The sequence below is a fragment of the Excalfactoria chinensis genome, chromosome 5 (genome assembly GCF_039878825.1).
Source record: "Excalfactoria chinensis isolate bCotChi1 chromosome 5, bCotChi1.hap2, whole genome shotgun sequence".
NCBI lineage: Eukaryota > Metazoa > Chordata > Aves > Galliformes > Phasianidae > Excalfactoria > Excalfactoria chinensis.
Window position 1 is genome coordinate 55364918 of NC_092829.1, and position 17284 is coordinate 55382201.

The 17284-nt window shown below is 40.3% G+C and overlaps 1 protein-coding gene across 2 annotated transcripts; it reads left to right on the forward strand.

Annotated features, from left to right (window-relative positions):
- The first annotated feature begins 917 nt into the window (after positions 1-917).
- SLC5A12 (solute carrier family 5 member 12) lies at positions 918-15493 on the forward strand. 2 transcript variants are annotated; one of them, XM_072339017.1, is made up of 15 exons: positions 918-1274; positions 2998-3063; positions 4275-4326; positions 5009-5076; positions 5521-5675; positions 6644-6784; positions 7971-8100; positions 8418-8506; positions 9759-9871; positions 11755-11822; positions 12171-12257; positions 12850-13028; positions 13117-13220; positions 13396-13521; positions 14876-15493. In XM_072339017.1, the coding sequence occupies exons 1-15, from the start codon at positions 918-920 to the stop codon at positions 15028-15030; spliced, it is 1890 nt and encodes a 629-aa protein (XP_072195118.1). In that variant the 3' UTR covers positions 15031-15493. The 2 variants fall into 2 exon arrangements, with proteins under 2 accessions (XP_072195118.1, XP_072195117.1); XM_072339016.1 differs by having other exon boundaries at positions 13396-13517; positions 14872-15493.
- Positions 15494-17284: the final 1791 nt, after the last annotated feature.

Genomic DNA, 17284 nt, shown 5'->3' on the forward strand with positions numbered 1-17284 from the left:
ATGCAATACACCACAGAACCATTAAAGCTGGAAATGACCACTAAGATCAGGTGTTCCAGCTGTCAGCCCATCACTGCCATGCCCACTAAACCATCTATCACAGAAACTCATAGAAGCTATAATTACAACTGCAGTTAGTAACTGACAGAGAATATCAGTGCTATCCAAAATTGATCCTAAAACATCACATAAAACTAACTATATTTCTTTTCCAACATGAGGGTACCCAGTAAGAGTAAGCTGTGAGTTCAGGGTAAAGCATTACAATTACTTTTAATCATTAAAGCTTTCAAATCTTTACAGCAGAGTGTCTATAAAGGAGCACACTTAAAATGTCAAAGGACAATTGTGAACCCTAACATTGATATTAAAGTTTAGATTTTAACCATATGAAGGAATGGTTGTTTTGAAATTAAACTCACCGGTAGGGTCATAGGTCCATACATCGTGCTTTCCCTCATTTCCCTCTCCTTTATTTATTTTTTTATTGCTCTCATTTTATTATTTGAAAATGCTGATAGGTTAGAAAAGAGTCAGATCAAGTCAATCTGCCCGGCTAATATTTAACCTCCAATTAAAACCTCCCAGATAAAAAGGGAGTGTAAGGCAGGCTTCACAGCTACGGCCCCCGTCCAGTCTGCCTGGCAGAAACATCAGTATCACTAGGGTCTAAGAGCATGCAACACCCTCCTTCCTTATCGTGAGCTAGTTGGCTGTTCTGTTTTCTTTCTTTTTTCTTTTCCTCATCAGAGGTGGACTGGATAAAAAGAGCCATCTCGACTGAACAGTCTGCCTGTTAATTTCTCATTGATAAGCTGTAGATAAGCTACACCTTTGCTGCTAACAGAGTAGATCTGCTTAGAGCAACAACTGTAGTAAATCAGAATCCTCTACCAGAGAATTACCCAGCAGGTGCTATGTCAAACTTCGTAGCTCCAGAAATTAAGAAATTTGTCGTTTGGGACTATGTTGTTTTTGCAGGACTGTTTTTAATATGCGCTAGCATCGGAGTCTTTTTTGCAATTAAGGAGAGAAAAAAGAAAACTTCAAAGGAGTTTTTGGTGGGTGGTAAGCAGATGTCATGCGGACCAATAGCCTTCTCCCTCACATCCAGCTTCATGTCAGCAGTGACAGTTCTGGGGACACCCTCCGAAGTTTATCGCTACGGAGCATCCTTCGTTCTTTTCTTTCTTTCATACACATTTGTCATCATTTTAACTTCTGAGCTTTTTCTACCTGTATTTTACAGATCCGACATTACAAGCACTTATGAGGTAAGTAAAAATTTTGTACACGGTGCATTATTTCATTATAAAAGACAGCATGAAGTACATGGATATTTCAGGAGAAATGCCTGCATACAGAAGACTTTCTGTAATATTTTACAGAACAAATGCATTGACACAGAAATTATTTTTAAGATCAGGTTCTGTTATACAAAGTAGTCACTTATGTATATTGCACAAGTTGAAGACACAAATTAAACACCAGAGGCCTTGCTAAGGATAAATAGCACAGACAGCGTGAAGAGTTTACACACCAGCACAAAACCGTCACAGCTAGAAAGTATTTGGAGAGTATCCTAAATGCTTTTGGACTGTTTCATTCTGGTGTGCTTAACAACATTTGGGGTAGCCACGTAGTATTTAACCAACTACTGCAGATTTCATTGCACCAACTTGCGGGAAATTTTGGCTGAGCAAAGATCGGGTGTGCAAAGCCGTGCTGCTTCCCAAGGAGCTTTCTTTTAATGGAAAGGCTGCTCATGTTCTCTACACTGAAACCCAGGGAGAGGCTTCGAACAGACAGCTTGAGTTTCAGTCAAAAAGCAGGAAAAAAAAATAACAGCAAACATCTATTCCCACCACCAGGACTAACTACATTTTCTAGCTGGTTTTAGTGCAAGACCAGAGTAGGAATTTCTTATCTGAACCACTGGAGGTGTCATCGTAGACACAGCCCTTCGAAGCATTCTGGAAAGATGACTCTGCTGATTCCATGAATTATTTTTAGAAACAAGTCAAACAACATAAATTAGCTACTTATTTGCACAGCAATCGGTGGGGCTTATTATGCAAGAGGCAAGAAGTTAATGTTAACAAAATCAGTAAGAGTTTGCTTCGGAAAAAAACTGCCTAGAGACTGGTAAAGACAACAGAGCTGTCTACTGGGGAGAACACATGGCCAGTGGCCCAGGGGAGATGCAGCCCTTCCCAGCTACCCTGGCATCAGCAATAAAGATCTCATTTATTTTCCTCAAATCTGCAGAGATTAGGTAGTGATTTGTACTTTCAACTTGAGTTTTTGGGGAAGTCTGTAAGAACTTGGGTAGTGGTACTGGATGGATCGAGGAACTGTTAGTAACTTGAGGGAACAGGTGGCCAAGAGAACTGGTAGATGCTCATCCCTGGAGACATCCAAGGTCACGCTGGGCATTGCTCTGAGCAAACCTGATGGAGCTGTAGGTGCTTCTGGTCATGGCAGAGGAGTTGGACGAGATGGCCTTTAAGGGTTCCTTCCAACTCCTCTGGTTTTATGATTCTAAGCTGACTTACTTCTACCCACTGATAATGTGCAGATCCAGCTTCAAACAAGGCAAATGAGAAAGCCAGCTTAACCCAGGGGCTGTGAAAGCCTTTCAATTGCTGCTTCTCTATCTGCTCCTCCACTGCTTTTGTCCTCTTTCAACAGGAGATGACCTTGTTTCTTTTGTTTGTAGCCTGCAGGCTCTTCTTGGTTATATTCCAAACACAAAACAAATATTTCATGCTGTGACCCAACATATAAATTCAACTTCTCTTCTGCTGAGAAGATTTCTTAGATGTCACAATCTCTATGTGTAGCAGTAATTATGCTCTCCTGCTCATTACTCACAACAGTAGTGCCAGTTGCCAGTAGTTTTACTTGCACAGCAAGCTGTTACTTGGGGAGAACAGAAGGTTAATAGCTGTGTCACAGATGCTACGTGTGCAATTTACTGAATTTCTTCTTTCCTAGTATTTGGAGTTAAGATTTAACAAGACCGTCCGTCTTGCTGCAACACTGATCTACATCCTGCAGACGGTAAGAAGGTTCTGCCTCTTCCTTTGTGATCATTTCAGTCAACATATTTATTTTGAATAAAGTGTCAGACTGAACATTTTTCCCCTCCAACAACAAAATTATTTAATTATATTAAGCTGAAATATGAATGTTAAAAAGAACAGTTGCATTCCTACTTGCTAATTTATTCCTATTTATGATTAAAATATATAGATAGATAGATGCATTTTTGTTGCCTTTGACACTTGAATGTTGTGTTAAACTTGCACCTTGAACACCATGTTCAGTCTTGGGACCCTAACTGTAAGAAAGGCATTGAGACCCTGGAATATGTCCAGGGCCCAGATGGCCTTCAAACAGCAGTAGTGGCAAGGCCAGCTAAGCCCCAGCCCCAGAAAGGGCTGAAGCATTCCAGCAACAGGGCAGAAATCACTGCTTAGAGTTTAGACACTCCACATCTATAGTCTGCTCTGCATTGCCACATAACACAGCCTAGTCAGTCCACAGCACTGCATGTATGGATAAACAAAACAGCATTCCTTGATCTTGAACAGAAAGGCTGAGCAGAAACTAGATTTATTTACACTTTAGAAGCTTTCCAAAACACTGCTGTAGGTAGATATCACATAGCTTTATTGCCCTGTAACTTAAAAGGGCACCAACTTCCTCAGAAACACTAAGTATTTGATGAAAGCTTTTTTGGGGATGCTGGAAGACAATTATTTCTACTTCAAATCCATTTTTATTAATTCTAGAACCTATAACAATAGATAGAAATGTTCATTTGCTTTCAGGTTTTGATTCTCCCTCACTCTGTCTGAACATCCTTATGAAGGGCATCGTGTTAACTTGAAAAGCAATTGAATGGACAAAGAGAAGTGTAATTTCCAAGATCCAATGCAAGTCATTACTGCAACACTGAGTTTTACTGCAACCTCCTCTTTCTACTTGATAAGGATATTTTTGACATCCAGTCATCTTAACAATGAATGGAATACAAAATATCTTGACAGATAATTCCTTCCTGATGGAAGGACCTTAAAAAGAGAGAAGGAAAAAAAGCCTTCTCATTTTGTAGACAAAAGCAGAAGGCAATACAAGTTGATCTAAAGAAAATTTTAGTTCTGATATGCTGCCCTAAGCTCCATTCTAAAAAGAAGCATTATTATATGTTTTGTTGGTTTGTTGTTTTGTTTGTTTGTTTGTTTTTTCATGAACAATTTCTCTTCCAGATACTTTACACAGGAATAGTGGTTTATGCTCCATCACTGGCTCTCAACCAAGGTGAGCTTCCCTGCCTATATGGCTACTCCAAATAACCATGCAACAAGACAAGAATAACTCATGCAAGGCAAGCAGTTAAACAAGTCCTCTAAAAAGAAAATCCTTACAATTTCTATAGCAAGGTTTCGTGTGCACCTGGAAGGCTCTCCATTTCTGCCTCCCCGCATCCCTCTCACACCAGTAAATTAGCAGTTCAGTGTGTGCTGTTCTGTTCTTTTGCACTCAGTAACAACCCAAAGAAGTTAGTGATGAGCAACATCAGGATGTCAACATCCTGACAAAGTCCACAGTACAAGTTGATGATCCAAGACCATATTGCGTACTTTGATTCCTCTCTTCCCTGCCTTCTGAGCACCACTATCACTGTTAGTATCTTAAGCACAAAGCTGATCTTCTTTTCTTTGAAGGAAGCATTGCTTATAAAACTGTTTCCTATATGTAATTACTTTTAACTATTACTTCTGTGCACCTGAAAGTCAGAGAAACCCAAATTGCAAACAAACAACCCAATGAAGTAGCATTAAGAAACCTCAACAATCCAGCAAAGCTCCTAGCAGACAGAAAATGTTGAAACTAATAATCATGTCCTTCCTTCCAGGGCTAAAGGATCACAGCTTTTCTCTTACCATCCAGAAAACCTACCCTCATATTGCTAACCATCTGGTTTTCTTTGGTTCCACAGTCACTGGATTCGATCTCTGGGGCTCTGTAGTTGCAACAGGAATTGTCTGCACTTTCTATTGTACTACGGTACGTAACAGGCATTGACTGAACAGCTTAATCACATATTGTTTTTAAAATTAACCCTCCCTTTTACACAAGCTGTAACAGAAGTGAAATTTCTAAACACAGCCTGAGTGTTTAAAGTAGTAGAACATAAGAGATTACAGCATGGCCTATGTTCAACAACATGAGATATTCTTTAGGTGAATATTAAGAAGGTTGGAAAAAAAAAAAAAAGCATGTAACTTGAGGTCAGATGTTCTCATAAGACTGTGGACAAGCCATATGGCTTGTCTGCAAGACCACAACCTTTGAAAGTGAAGGTATAAAGGAAGTTCAAGAAGAGACCTGATCTGCTGGATGCTATACATACAGCCATAAAATGAGACTTTAAAGTAAGTGACACTTCTACTTTGTGTTGTCTTTGAATAACAAAAAAGACAATGAAAGTTTGCAACTTATTTGTTTTAGGGAGGATTAAAAGCTGTTGTCTGGGCAGATGCATTTCAAATGGTGATCATGGTGCTTGGCTTCGTGACTGTTTTGATTCGAGGAACTATTTTGAATGGTGGGTCAACCAGGATCTGGGAAGAAGCCTATGAAGGACAGCGACTAAACATATTTGAGTAAGAAACCAATGACACAAACCTTTTCTTCTTTTACACTTAGCATTTAGAAACTATACTCAGATTAAGCACCAAATAATAGCGTAATATTATGTATCCCATAATACAATGAGATACTGCCAGTGAACTACTTTAGGGAAGCCTAGTCCTTATTTCTTTGGTTCTTGGCAATGCAGTTGACCTCCAAGGAAATAAGAATGCTGCTTTCCAGTTCCTGCTTTGAAGAAATCCAAGTCCTAATACACTTCACCATTTTCCTTTGTGCAGCTGTAAATGTACTCATTTTCCCTTTAAACTGCACATATATTTCATTTTCAGTTCATAGAACAAGCACTTGAAGTACAGTCACCACAGCAGTTAGCAATGAGGGAACAAAGCACCAGGATAGAAAATTGATCTTCTTTAGCTATTTGTGGCACTAACTAGAATTCACCAATCAAGTCAATTCACTGGCAGTAACTAGCAGCAAGATCAAATGTTATCTGCTGTCCATATTAAGACCAGCAGAACTGCAGAAAAGGCAGATGTAAGGTGGAAAGGTGTACTTGCAGTGGTCAGAATTTCTGAGCAATGATATTTCACTGTTACAACAAAAAAAGAAAAAGATTGCACTGCAGCTGAAGCAGTAGCTTGCAAAAGAAATAATGCGCTAAAATGATGTAACTGTTTATTGTATGGGTTTGTTCCTCGCTAAGAATTGGGTTTCAAGCAAGATGGCTTGTGGGTCAGTTGGTATAACATGGCAGATCTGAAATTTGAGCATAAACCACGTGATTTCTACATGACATACATTCATCCTGACTTGTCAGAAGTGCTCCAATATATAGTTAAAAACAACCCCAAACACATCGATGCACTACTTGGATTCAGAGGATAAAACTCAATATTTTCCTGAAAATTCACCTACTTATTGTTAAATGAAACTGTTTAAACAAGGGAACTGAACTGCTCATCTTTCTCTTTTATAGCTTTGATGTAGATCCTTTAAGACGACACACCTTTTGGACAATTGTTATTGGGGGAACATTCACATGGCTAGGACTCTATGGAGTTAATCAGTCCACAATACAGAGATGCATTTCTTGCAAATCAGAGAAGCACGCAAAGATGTAAGTTACCTGTTCTTCACCTATTTTAGCAATGAAATATACTGACATGGAATTACACCAACAGTTTGTCAGCTGCATTAAATAAATACTGGGATGCTGTTGGGTGGCTGTTAGCCAATTTTGTCCTGACAGTTTTCTTTCACTGAAAGTGGTTCTTCCATTAATGGAGTATACTACAGCACATTATCTAAATAATACGTGATCACCAATATGTACTCAAATGATAAAACATTAAAAAATAGGACAACTGTGGAATCAACTGTGAAACTTCACAGTATAGACATACATGTCTCCAGACTGCTAGCTTCCTAAAGTTCGGCATGAGTATGTGTATAATTAATTAGATACACACCCTACTAAACTACCAAACTTCTTCTAACACTGCTTGCACAGTTAGCAAAGAAAAGAGAAAGAAGTATTTTCTTCCCTTCTTCAACCCCCCCAAGCCCCTCCCCCCCCTTTTTTTTTCTAGCTGCAATCACTCTCATTTTTCTTAAGGCTATGATAGATTATATGAATTTCCTTTATTCAAATGCAGTTTCTGCAAGTGTTTGGTAGTCATGACAGCAAGAATATCACTAGTAAAATGTCTAGAAAGACCTCCAACTGCCAGCAGCATTGCTTTGAAATAGAACTGACCTTAACCAGAGACCTAATGGGAGGTGATGTAGGCTGTATAAAATCTGGCAGCTCACTGGGACTGCAAGATTACCTCCCCAGAGTGTGCTGTCACCCATTCACCCATTTCGCCCATTTCACTGACACGAAACCACAGCTCTGCACACCAGCACTGCAACCACGACAGAATCCACGCAAACTAATACTTTGGCAAAGTATTTTACCTCCTTGAAGGGTGAACAGCTGTATGTCCTGATGAACAAAAACCTGCTCTTGTAGGCAAGAGAAAGGAACCCAACAGTGCTTCCCGCAGTCTGTTCTGCATATAGCAGTTAATGGTTTTACATCAGTTCCCTTCAGCTGTACAAAGTGTAAGCTTTATCCTTGCCCTACAGCATAAGAAGGCTGTATTTTTGCTGTTATTATTATTACTTTTGGGGAGGTGTTTAAGGGATTATACAGCTAGGTTTGATCAAAGAATCTCTCAAAAAGAAATCAGGAATAATCCAGTATAGAAAAACCATTATAAACTATCTTGTATTAATCAGAATTTCCTCTTTTGCTGTAGGGCACTTTACCTGAATTTACTGGGACTTTGGATAGTTCTGGTGTGTGCAGTATTTTCTGGTTTGGTGATGTACACACATTACAAGAACTGTGATCCTTGGACTGCTGATTTCATTTCAGCTCCTGATCAGGTACAGATACAGATTATTACAACTTGGAGCTGCACTGGGCCCAGACATCGCATGAATAAAAACTATTTAAGTCCTATGGGATGCTTTATCCTTTCAGCTCCGCAGGCACCGATGTGACTGCTGAATCAGGGCTAGCACACATCTATTCTTACACTCCTGCAGTATAAAACTGATTGAGTTTTGCTAAATGAAATCTGCTTTTCTCCAAGTCTAATATGCCCTGTATATGCTATGCTAAATCAAAAAATTTAGCAGCATGACCAAAAGCAGAAAATCCTAACTCATTTCTTGTGTTTCTCCTTTGTATTCTGCCCCAGCTCATGCCATATTTCGTTATGGACATCTTTTCTTCAATGCCAGGAGTCCCGGGACTATTTGTCGCCTGTGCATTCAGTGGAACATTAAGGTCTGTGAATCTGAAATGACATTTTAACTGCATGCCACTGATTTCTTGAGGGGCCCGGAATGGGGCTAAAACAACAAACCCTAGTGAATACAGAGCTTCTTTTTCTTAGCACATTCTAGAAAAAGCAATAGTACTTGGCTAAGTTGTTCTACCAAAATCTAGTTCCATGTCTCCAGTATGTTTTCATCTTATGTTATAGAATAAAAATAATGTATTGCTAATATTACGTCCTTATCTTTGAAGGAACACCAGAACTCAGCTAACTGAAATAACTTAGTTATTCACACTGAAGTCACATTCATTTAACCTGACTGCCATATCATATCATAGAGTTTTTCTAGCAAGCCTGTCTGTACATTTAGCATAGAAAGCGAGAGGTCTACCTGGAGTATGGTTGAGTAACTCAGGGATTTGCATGTTATTGTTGTTTATATCCTCTACAGGCCAAACATCAATACTTCATTGGACATTAGAGAGAAGATTCAAATTCACAGTGACATGCATCAGATGTCATAGAGTCAGTCTCTGATATTCTGCTTCAGAATACTTTGTGTGCAGAGCAAATTACAGGGAGAGAGCTACCCAAACAGGAAAGAAAAAAACATGCATAAAACCATCAGCCAGCTCCTAGCAGGAGACTTACAGAACAAAGTGTGCTGAATGCCAAATAATGCAATATGGGTACTGAAGCTACATTTCTTGCATACTATCACAAGGCCACAGATACAAACTCCTCTAGTTAAAAGAGCCAAAAACCATTTGTATTTCATGTTTTTCACTTAAGAGGGAACATATAACATTAGACTGTAGATCTGTGGATTTCCCAGTAGACAAGGATATAACATTATGGCTAAATTTAAGATCTTTGCAGTTGAGTAAACAGAATAGTCAGTGGGGATGAATTTCTATCTCACTGCACAAAACTGGGTCCCAAGCAATCACAGGAAGGACACTGTACATAATCAGATTCAAGAGAACTGCTTACAGTGTAGGAGACAATCAGCCTTTGCAGAAACCTGCACCAAACCTAAAGTGTTATTACTTATCCCTTGCTGTCAGAAGAAAACAATCCCCCTCACCACTCAAATTCCCACATTTGCAGTGACTTGCTTTGCATTCATAACGTATTACGGAATTTGCAGTACTTGAACAGTATTTAACACTGAACAGTAGGCAGCATTTCTCTATAAAAACAGCTTTCAGCTTAGTTTGCATTGTATTTACTCAGTATTCTTTTTCTCCTCTTCTTCAGCACGGTGGCAGCTAGCATCAACGCTTTAGCAACTGTTACCTTTGAAGACTTGGTCAAGAAATGTTTCCCAAACCTGTCTGAGAAGACCAGCACGTGGACCAGCAAAGGCTTGTGTAAGTAGCCCAAGTAGAATCCATCTGTTTAGAGGCAAAGTTGTCTGCCCTCTCTCAACTGCTATTAGCACAAGAAAGAATAGGGCTGGATTTTACATACTCTGAAAAGGAACTTCGTTGCCTTAGGCAATACTTGCTCTATAGAGAAGGGCAGACTTCAGAGGCAGTCTGAATGCTCTCTACAGAACTGTTCCATCCCCAGAAAAGATTACCTCCTCCTGACTCCTCTCTTAACCTTAGAATAAGCCAACAGAGATAAAACTTTTAACTTAAGCAACTCAGCTAAATAAGCAGAATTAAATTGAATTAGCTCACGTATAGTAACCATTTTAGCTGTGCCAGTATGGTCTACTAACATTCAAACAATCACATCGCTGAATTGTGATATTGCCTTGGTAATGTGAACTTATGGATTTCACTATTAAGCACACACAATATCTACAGAATTGTGTTCTTGTCCTCCAAGTAAAATTGCTATAATGCTTGCAGAAATCTGCATATAATTTCACAAAGGACAACGAAACCATATTCTAAATTCAGTCTGAGAGCAGTTGTGCATGTGAAGAGCAGCAGCTACTACAGGTACAGCTTCAAATATGCACTTCTGCTTCCAAAACCCCGACAGCCATGTAACTATTTTTAAAGGATGACCACCAGCCTCATACTTCAGTACAATTAAGTGCGCTCACTATATGGTACAGAAACAAGTCGATGCTAACAGCAGCAACAACAACAACCACCCAAAACCTTTTTGAGAAGCTGCACACATCCTTCTGCTCTGAAGACACTGGGAATACTCTGGAAACTGCTTAACAATGCTAAAATATATCAACATAGTTACTGCTACATTGGTTTACAGTAACATTACGGATTATTATTGCTTAAAGGTAGCAAAATGCAACACTTCTGTTTAAAGAATCATAAAAGAAGGCTGTTCAGTTTTTCAGCAAACAGTAAAGATACAGCAAACAAAACAGGAGAACTTGTCAAAACCAAGTCCAAAGCAGTTTGCATTTGTATGATACACTTAACAAACACTGCAGAATTACCTAAACTCTTCAATAGGTATTTTAATAACATCGCAACCCTTCATTGACGTTTATTAAGATCAAAACCAGTTCTTCCTCTGTCTCTGTAATCACCTCCAATGTTTTCTGTCCCAGCTTTGCCACTTACTACCTAGTCTTTCTAATTGGGCTCCAGACAAACCACTTTTACATCTGTACAACTGCACAATCAATAGGAAAACAAGCTTAAACTGATGTTTCATTAAGAAAAATAATACATAATAAATGGAAGCACTCACCAATGTTGAAGGCTCACAGTAAACTCCACAAAGAAGCAATCTCCAGAGAAAGAGAACCTTCCTCAGTGGCAGTCAGCCCTTAAATGGAACCTTCACCTGTGCTCCCACAGCTGACTCATTACTTGCCTCAGGTGGTCAATCAGAAGTTCAGGCTGTGATCAAGTTTCCCATAACACCTGCATTAACCAAAGTGTGCTAGCTCGTAAGACAAGTTCTGCTGATGATTGCTATGACAGAACTACGCACCACAAGGTTAAAACTAGCATTAAATGAAGAAAGCCATTGTTTGCATCATTGTTCATCTCATTCATGCAAGCACTTAAAAAATATTATCGAAAGACAACAGGAACTGAAACACTTCTAGATGAGACTTCTAAGTTAATATCAATGCTAAATTCAGCTTCGTAAGAACAAAAAACCAATGATGGCAGACAAGACAGTGCTGAGTGCTTCACGTCCTACATCAACACCCGAACTGCAAACTCCTTCCTGCTGGTCCTTTCTGACAGTAGCACAATAAGAAATTGTTGTCATATTAATTACCTGGTGCTGACAATCTTGTCTGATTTTTTCCCAGGTATATTATACGGCATTCTGTGCACATCCATGGCTGGAGCAGCATCACTGATGGGAGGAGTTGTGCAGGTATCTAGAGCTTCAAAAAAGGCAACGATCTGAACATGGACAGACCAAAATGCAATGAACTGAACCAGTAGTGCTGGGGGAATGTTAGCCAATCTGAACAGCTCCCGTGGACCATCTCATATTAATTCCTCATGTGCTGAGAGAACTAAGAACAAAAAGAAATCATAAAAAAGAAATGGTTTTCACTGCTTATTGCTGGGAAGTGACCCTGAGCGCAGTCCTTTTGCTCTTTATGGGCTGAAATTACTGTTTGTCCTTTCTCCACCAATGAAAGTCAGACAGGAAGTATAAATACTCAGGCTCTCCCCAGTTGCTGTGTTGTCTCACATCTCTTCTTTGTATCCACAGGCTGCTCTCTCCATTCATGGAATGTGTGGAGGACCCATGTTGGGATTATTTACTCTGGGAATAATCTTTCCTTGTGTTAACTGGAAGGTAAGAAACAAAAGATCTTTATTATAAAAAAGACAATCTCTTAGAGTTGCTTGGTTAAAACCCCACCCTCAAAATTGTTTTATGAATTTGGAGTTCAAACTGGCCATCAGATTTAGAGCCTGTGGTAGAGCCTGTTTAGAAAGCTTTTTTCTCTATCTGAATTTATCTTGACTCAACTGAGGAATAATTAGTGATTAGATCCATACTGGAAGTTTTCATTTGTTTCTCTCTTAGATTTCAATTTCTTATCTTTTATAAAAGTAAAAAATATTGACATAATCTGCTTTCCTTGCCACCCCCTCAATTCATACCCACCTTAGGAAGCACAGAACAAGCTCATTTTCTCCATCTTTGGTAACTTGAGTAAAACATAACCCAAGTTCTTCTCGCTCTTCCTCATCACCTTTGTTCAGCAGTGAATGAAGCAGTTAATTCTGTGACTTCAGTTTTGAGTGTCTGCATTTACTTGCAGGTCTTGTTAGTAGAGAACAACGCTTCACCTCAGCCAAGAGAAAACCCAGCTGACCATAATGTTAGCAGAAATGCACTTCCCACATGCTACCTCTGACCATATCTTGCTCTGCTTGACCAGGGTGCAGTCGGAGGCTTTCTCACTGGGATCACCCTGGCTTTCTGGGTTGGCATTGGCTCTTTCATCTATCCTGCACAGCCCGTAAAGACCATTCCCCTGGAGCTGTCAACTCTCAACTGCACGCTGGCAAACAGCACAGTCATACCGACCACTGCAGCTCCCATCACAGCTGCTGACAGGTATTTCCCTATTGCTGTGACTGAGCCATCCCCGTTGGCAGCAGCCATTATGAGCTGCTTTTCTCTCTCTCCTGTAATTTCTCCTCAGGCCTTTGCTGGCAGATACCTGGTACTCCCTGTCCTACCTCTACTTCAGTACCATCGGCTGCCTGGGCTGCATCATCTCAGGGCTGCTCATCAGCTTTGCAACAGGTTGGTGTTCAGTAAGAACAGTGCACTTTTGCACAAGAACCCAGCTTGGCTGATGAAATGCTGCTTGCAAGGCCAGGGCTAAGGGGAGCATATGGAGGCTGTGATTGGGGCCTAACAGCTTGCAGCTAGAATTTCACAGCCATACCTACCACTGACCGCTCTTCCCTCCTTCCAGGGCCTACCAAAGGAGAGAACATTCGCCCAGTGCTAATTAAACCAGTCTGCAACTTCTTTTGCTTCTGGTCAGAAAGGCTCAAGATGTTGATGTGGTGTGGCGTGCGGCACAACAGCCACGACGTGAGTAGTGTACAGAGCTAAGGGGCTGGCTGCAGCCTGCTACCGTGACCATGCAAAGGTGCCCCAACCAGCTCCAGCCAGCAATAGGTTACCCATTTCCCTCAGCAGCCTGTGTACAGACCTCCCTCTAGGCAGCCAAGTGGGGCAGAGCTGTACTTTACACCCAGTGTACAGCTGGCTTAGCTGCTGCTTCTTCCCAATGACTGCAGGGGGCAAAGCTTGGACACGTGTCCGTGCAGCCCTCTTAGACTCCACAGACAGCAGATCTTCTGTGCTGAGCAGCAATTCCTTGCAGCTGCAGCAGACAAAAGCTCCTCCACAGGTGTCCCAGGGCCTCACCTTTTGTTAAATATGAGAGGCTTAATGGTTTGCAAAGGCACTGCTCTGCCTTAACTATGTCTGTTAGATTGAGAAATGTGAGAGACAGCTAATTGCACGTTTTCAGATGCTTGAGAGTCATCTGCAAGCACATCTACATTTGTAAAATCAACTTCACTCGACAAGGCCCTCAGAAGTAAGGCAGAAGCCGTCCCTCCCCACTTAGCTTGCCACACAGATTTCACTCTTCATGTGATCATAGGATCGTGGAATGGCCTGGGTTGAAAAGGACCACAATGATCATCTAATTTCATCCCCCACTGCTATGTGCAGGGTCGCCAACCACCAAACCAGGCTGCCCAGAGCCACATCCAGCCTTGCCTTGAATCCCTCCAGGGATGGGGCATCCACAACCTCCTTTGGGCAACCTGTTCCAGTGTGTCACCACCCTCTGTGAAAACCTTCCTCCTAACATTTAATCTAAACCTCCCTGTCTCAGTTACAAACTATTCCCCCCTTGATGGTTCAATTCAGGCAGCACCTGTGGCTCTAGATTTTCTTCAGCTGTCTGACTTGACTTTAGGTGTTTAGCAGGGACTTGCCTCAGTGGTTTAATGCTGCAATTAATTAGTCATAGACAAGCCTAGGCTGGACAAAAAAAAAAAAACAAAAAAAACCACAATCCACTAAAATGTAAATAAATATGCTAGTGAAAAACTATATTTTCCTGATTAGAGATTGAATGAGAACGTAATTCAAGACTTGTACATCAACAGAGGAGTTGTGAGAAGTTGCTTTTGCTGCTTTTATTAGAAGATTTTCCCTGTAGGAGTGAGAGACCACCACTGTCTGTGGAGGGGGGGGGGGGGGCGGGATGCACTGAACAGTGCATTTTTGTAAGTCTGGCAGTCATTTACGTAGTGAAGCTAACACCTCAGATTTGTAGGAAAGAGTCTAAAAATGTTACTCTTTAAGCATTTACAAAAGCAATGCATGACCTTTGAAACTACCAGGGTGTTTTCTTTCTATTTTTCAGGAAGATTTTGAAAAAAATCTGCCTGCAGTTATCGCAGATACAACTGGAACAGAAGACTCCTTCAAGAACAATGTCAACAAAGAAAACAAAAGCCAGTTGCCTGGTTACAATCCTGAGGAAAAATCCTATACAAATATGAGCAATGAATCTCGCTTCTAGAAGCTAAGGAATGGGACGCTTAATTAAACTTTACTCCATCTTCAGAAATGAAGAGCTCTTTGTATCACATTTACCAACTTGACCAAGAAAGAACTGCTCTCTATAGCAATAAAGGCTGGATTTTTATTTATGAATTGAATGACAGAACTCAGAAATTGTAACACAATGTTCTTTTTGGAAGCTCTGCTATTTCAGAAGAAATATTTCATGAATCTTGTCATGGAAACTGCTAGGAAGTAGCTGCAGTGGACCTATACCACAGTCTCTGTTCAGTAACTAGTCACTGAAGGGAAACGAGCAAAGGTGAACTTGAGCAGATAAGCTTCTGGGGTCTCTCACTAAGGTGAGACTGTGAACTGCCCTCCCTCTGGTGGAGGTCATGCTCTCTCTCCACTGCACATGGAGGGAGGCCAGGGCAGAGGAGGAGGTCTGTGCCTATTCTTAGGCATCACAAAAAATGCTATATGACCAGACTGGTCTTCTATTGACTGAGTTTGTCATGTTTGCTTCCTCTGTGGAACCAAGATGTCTTTATAATGACTTATTCTAAGCAATAGGAGAGGGTAACAAATTTTACTACAAATTCAGGATATTTCTTTATCCATATTAGTCTTTGAAAGGCATCCTTTTAGCTTGAAAAGATTATCTTCAGCCTTTTTGTTTGGTTGAATTGTTTATATATCTTTTGTTTGTTGTTTTGTTTTTGTTTTTTTTAGCTGCAAAATCCATTTACTTGCTGTAAGCAATAAATAAAGTGTCCTTTTATAGTGCCTCCTAATTGAGAATCCATGAGAATTTTGAATAAAGCACTACATGGGGTGAAATAATTTCTGTTCTGGAATGTTTTGGAAGGATGCACTTAGCTGTGCTATGGGCTCTGTTTCATTGAAATGCATTTCTTTCTACATCCTGCCTGTTAGTCAGACTCAGCGGATCACCTCTTTCCCCTGATAAACTCCTGGATGTAGTTTTTGGGTGAACTATAATTCAATGAAGCAGACTGATAGATTGAATATATCAGAAGACTCGGATTTATGGATCCAGCCAGAACTTTGTCCCAGATCTTACTTCTGCTAATCAGTGACCCTGTCTTTATGACGTAAATTTAGGTCAAAGTGGACCTCCAAGTTACTTCCCCCACCTGCGTTCATGCCCAACCTCTGGGAACAGTCTGATTACTCCATTAGAAGACAAAATAACAGGCTGTAAGTGACACGGTCTTGCCTGTGGGAGACACTTTGTCAACAAACTGAGAGTTAAGTCAATATTTGTGTTAATCCCTTTTACACCACTTTTATAATCCCATAAAAGCTTACAGCTAAATCTAGCTGGCAGCCTGTTGTCTCACATAAGACATTCCTTGTTTGTGCATCCAACCTTGATATAGTTAGCAAGGCAGAAATGGAAACTCAGAAAACACAAGCATTTGTATCTCATTTTGGCTTTCAGCATAACCCATCAACAATTCAAAAGCAAAAGTGGACCAAAAAATCAGAATCAAAACTATAGACATGGATGGTGGATGAAAAAAACCCCAAAACTTCTCTACTGGTAGTGGGATAATATCTGAATAAGAGATATCTGACTGAAAACTATTCAGTGTTTCTTGAGGTATCGCCTCACTGCAGAATTCCTACATTCTACATGCCACAGACTGCCCAGTTTGTGTTTTTCTATACTTCTTCACACCCTTAAGAACAGTTTAGCAGTATAATTGCTATAGACTTACTATCTTCTAAAGTATATTTCTGCACCAGGCTTATTTCAACTACAGCTGTCCACTGAGCCCACGTGTAGTTTGTGTCAGATGTTCCAAAGGGTTTTACCAAGCCCAACACAAGGCCTTACATAAGATGGCTAAAACTGTTAATCAGGAGTTCATTAATCAGTATTTTACCAAGAATTAAGGGTAAATTGGAAAAAAATACCATTCTGATTAAATATTCAGTGTTGATTACAGCTGTCTTACCTTCTTGTTTGCTTTAAGTCCTAAGCCACTGATCTTTCTGGAGAAGAGCTATAGCCTGTGCACTTGAGTGGGGGAAAAAAAGAAGTGAGATTAAGAAACCATAAAAATGTCAATTTAAAACAGGAGCTTAAATATAAGAAATTAATAATTACTGACAGCAGTAGATTGTGAGTGACTGAGTCTGTGTGTGCCCTGAGAACACACTAAGTATGAAATGTTCAACTGCCCTGAGACAAGCTTAACCCACCAATTACTTCCTTACATACTATAGTTTGAAGGCACACG

What these genes read in the sequence shown, in the direction of transcription:
- SLC5A12 (XM_072339017.1), top strand. Translation starts at nt 918, where the DNA reads ATGTCAAACTTCGTAGCTCCAGAAATTAAGAAATTTGTCGTTTGGGAC. An exon ending in ATCACTGGCTCTCAACCAAG is followed by an intron (nt 4,327 to 5,008) that starts GTGAGCTTCCCT and finishes TTGGTTCCACAG; the next exon opens with TCACTGGATTCGATCTCTGG. An exon ending in GTGGACCAGCAAAGGCTTGT is followed by an intron (nt 9,872 to 11,754) that starts GTAAGTAGCCCA and finishes ATTTTTTCCCAG; the next exon opens with GTATATTATACGGCATTCTG.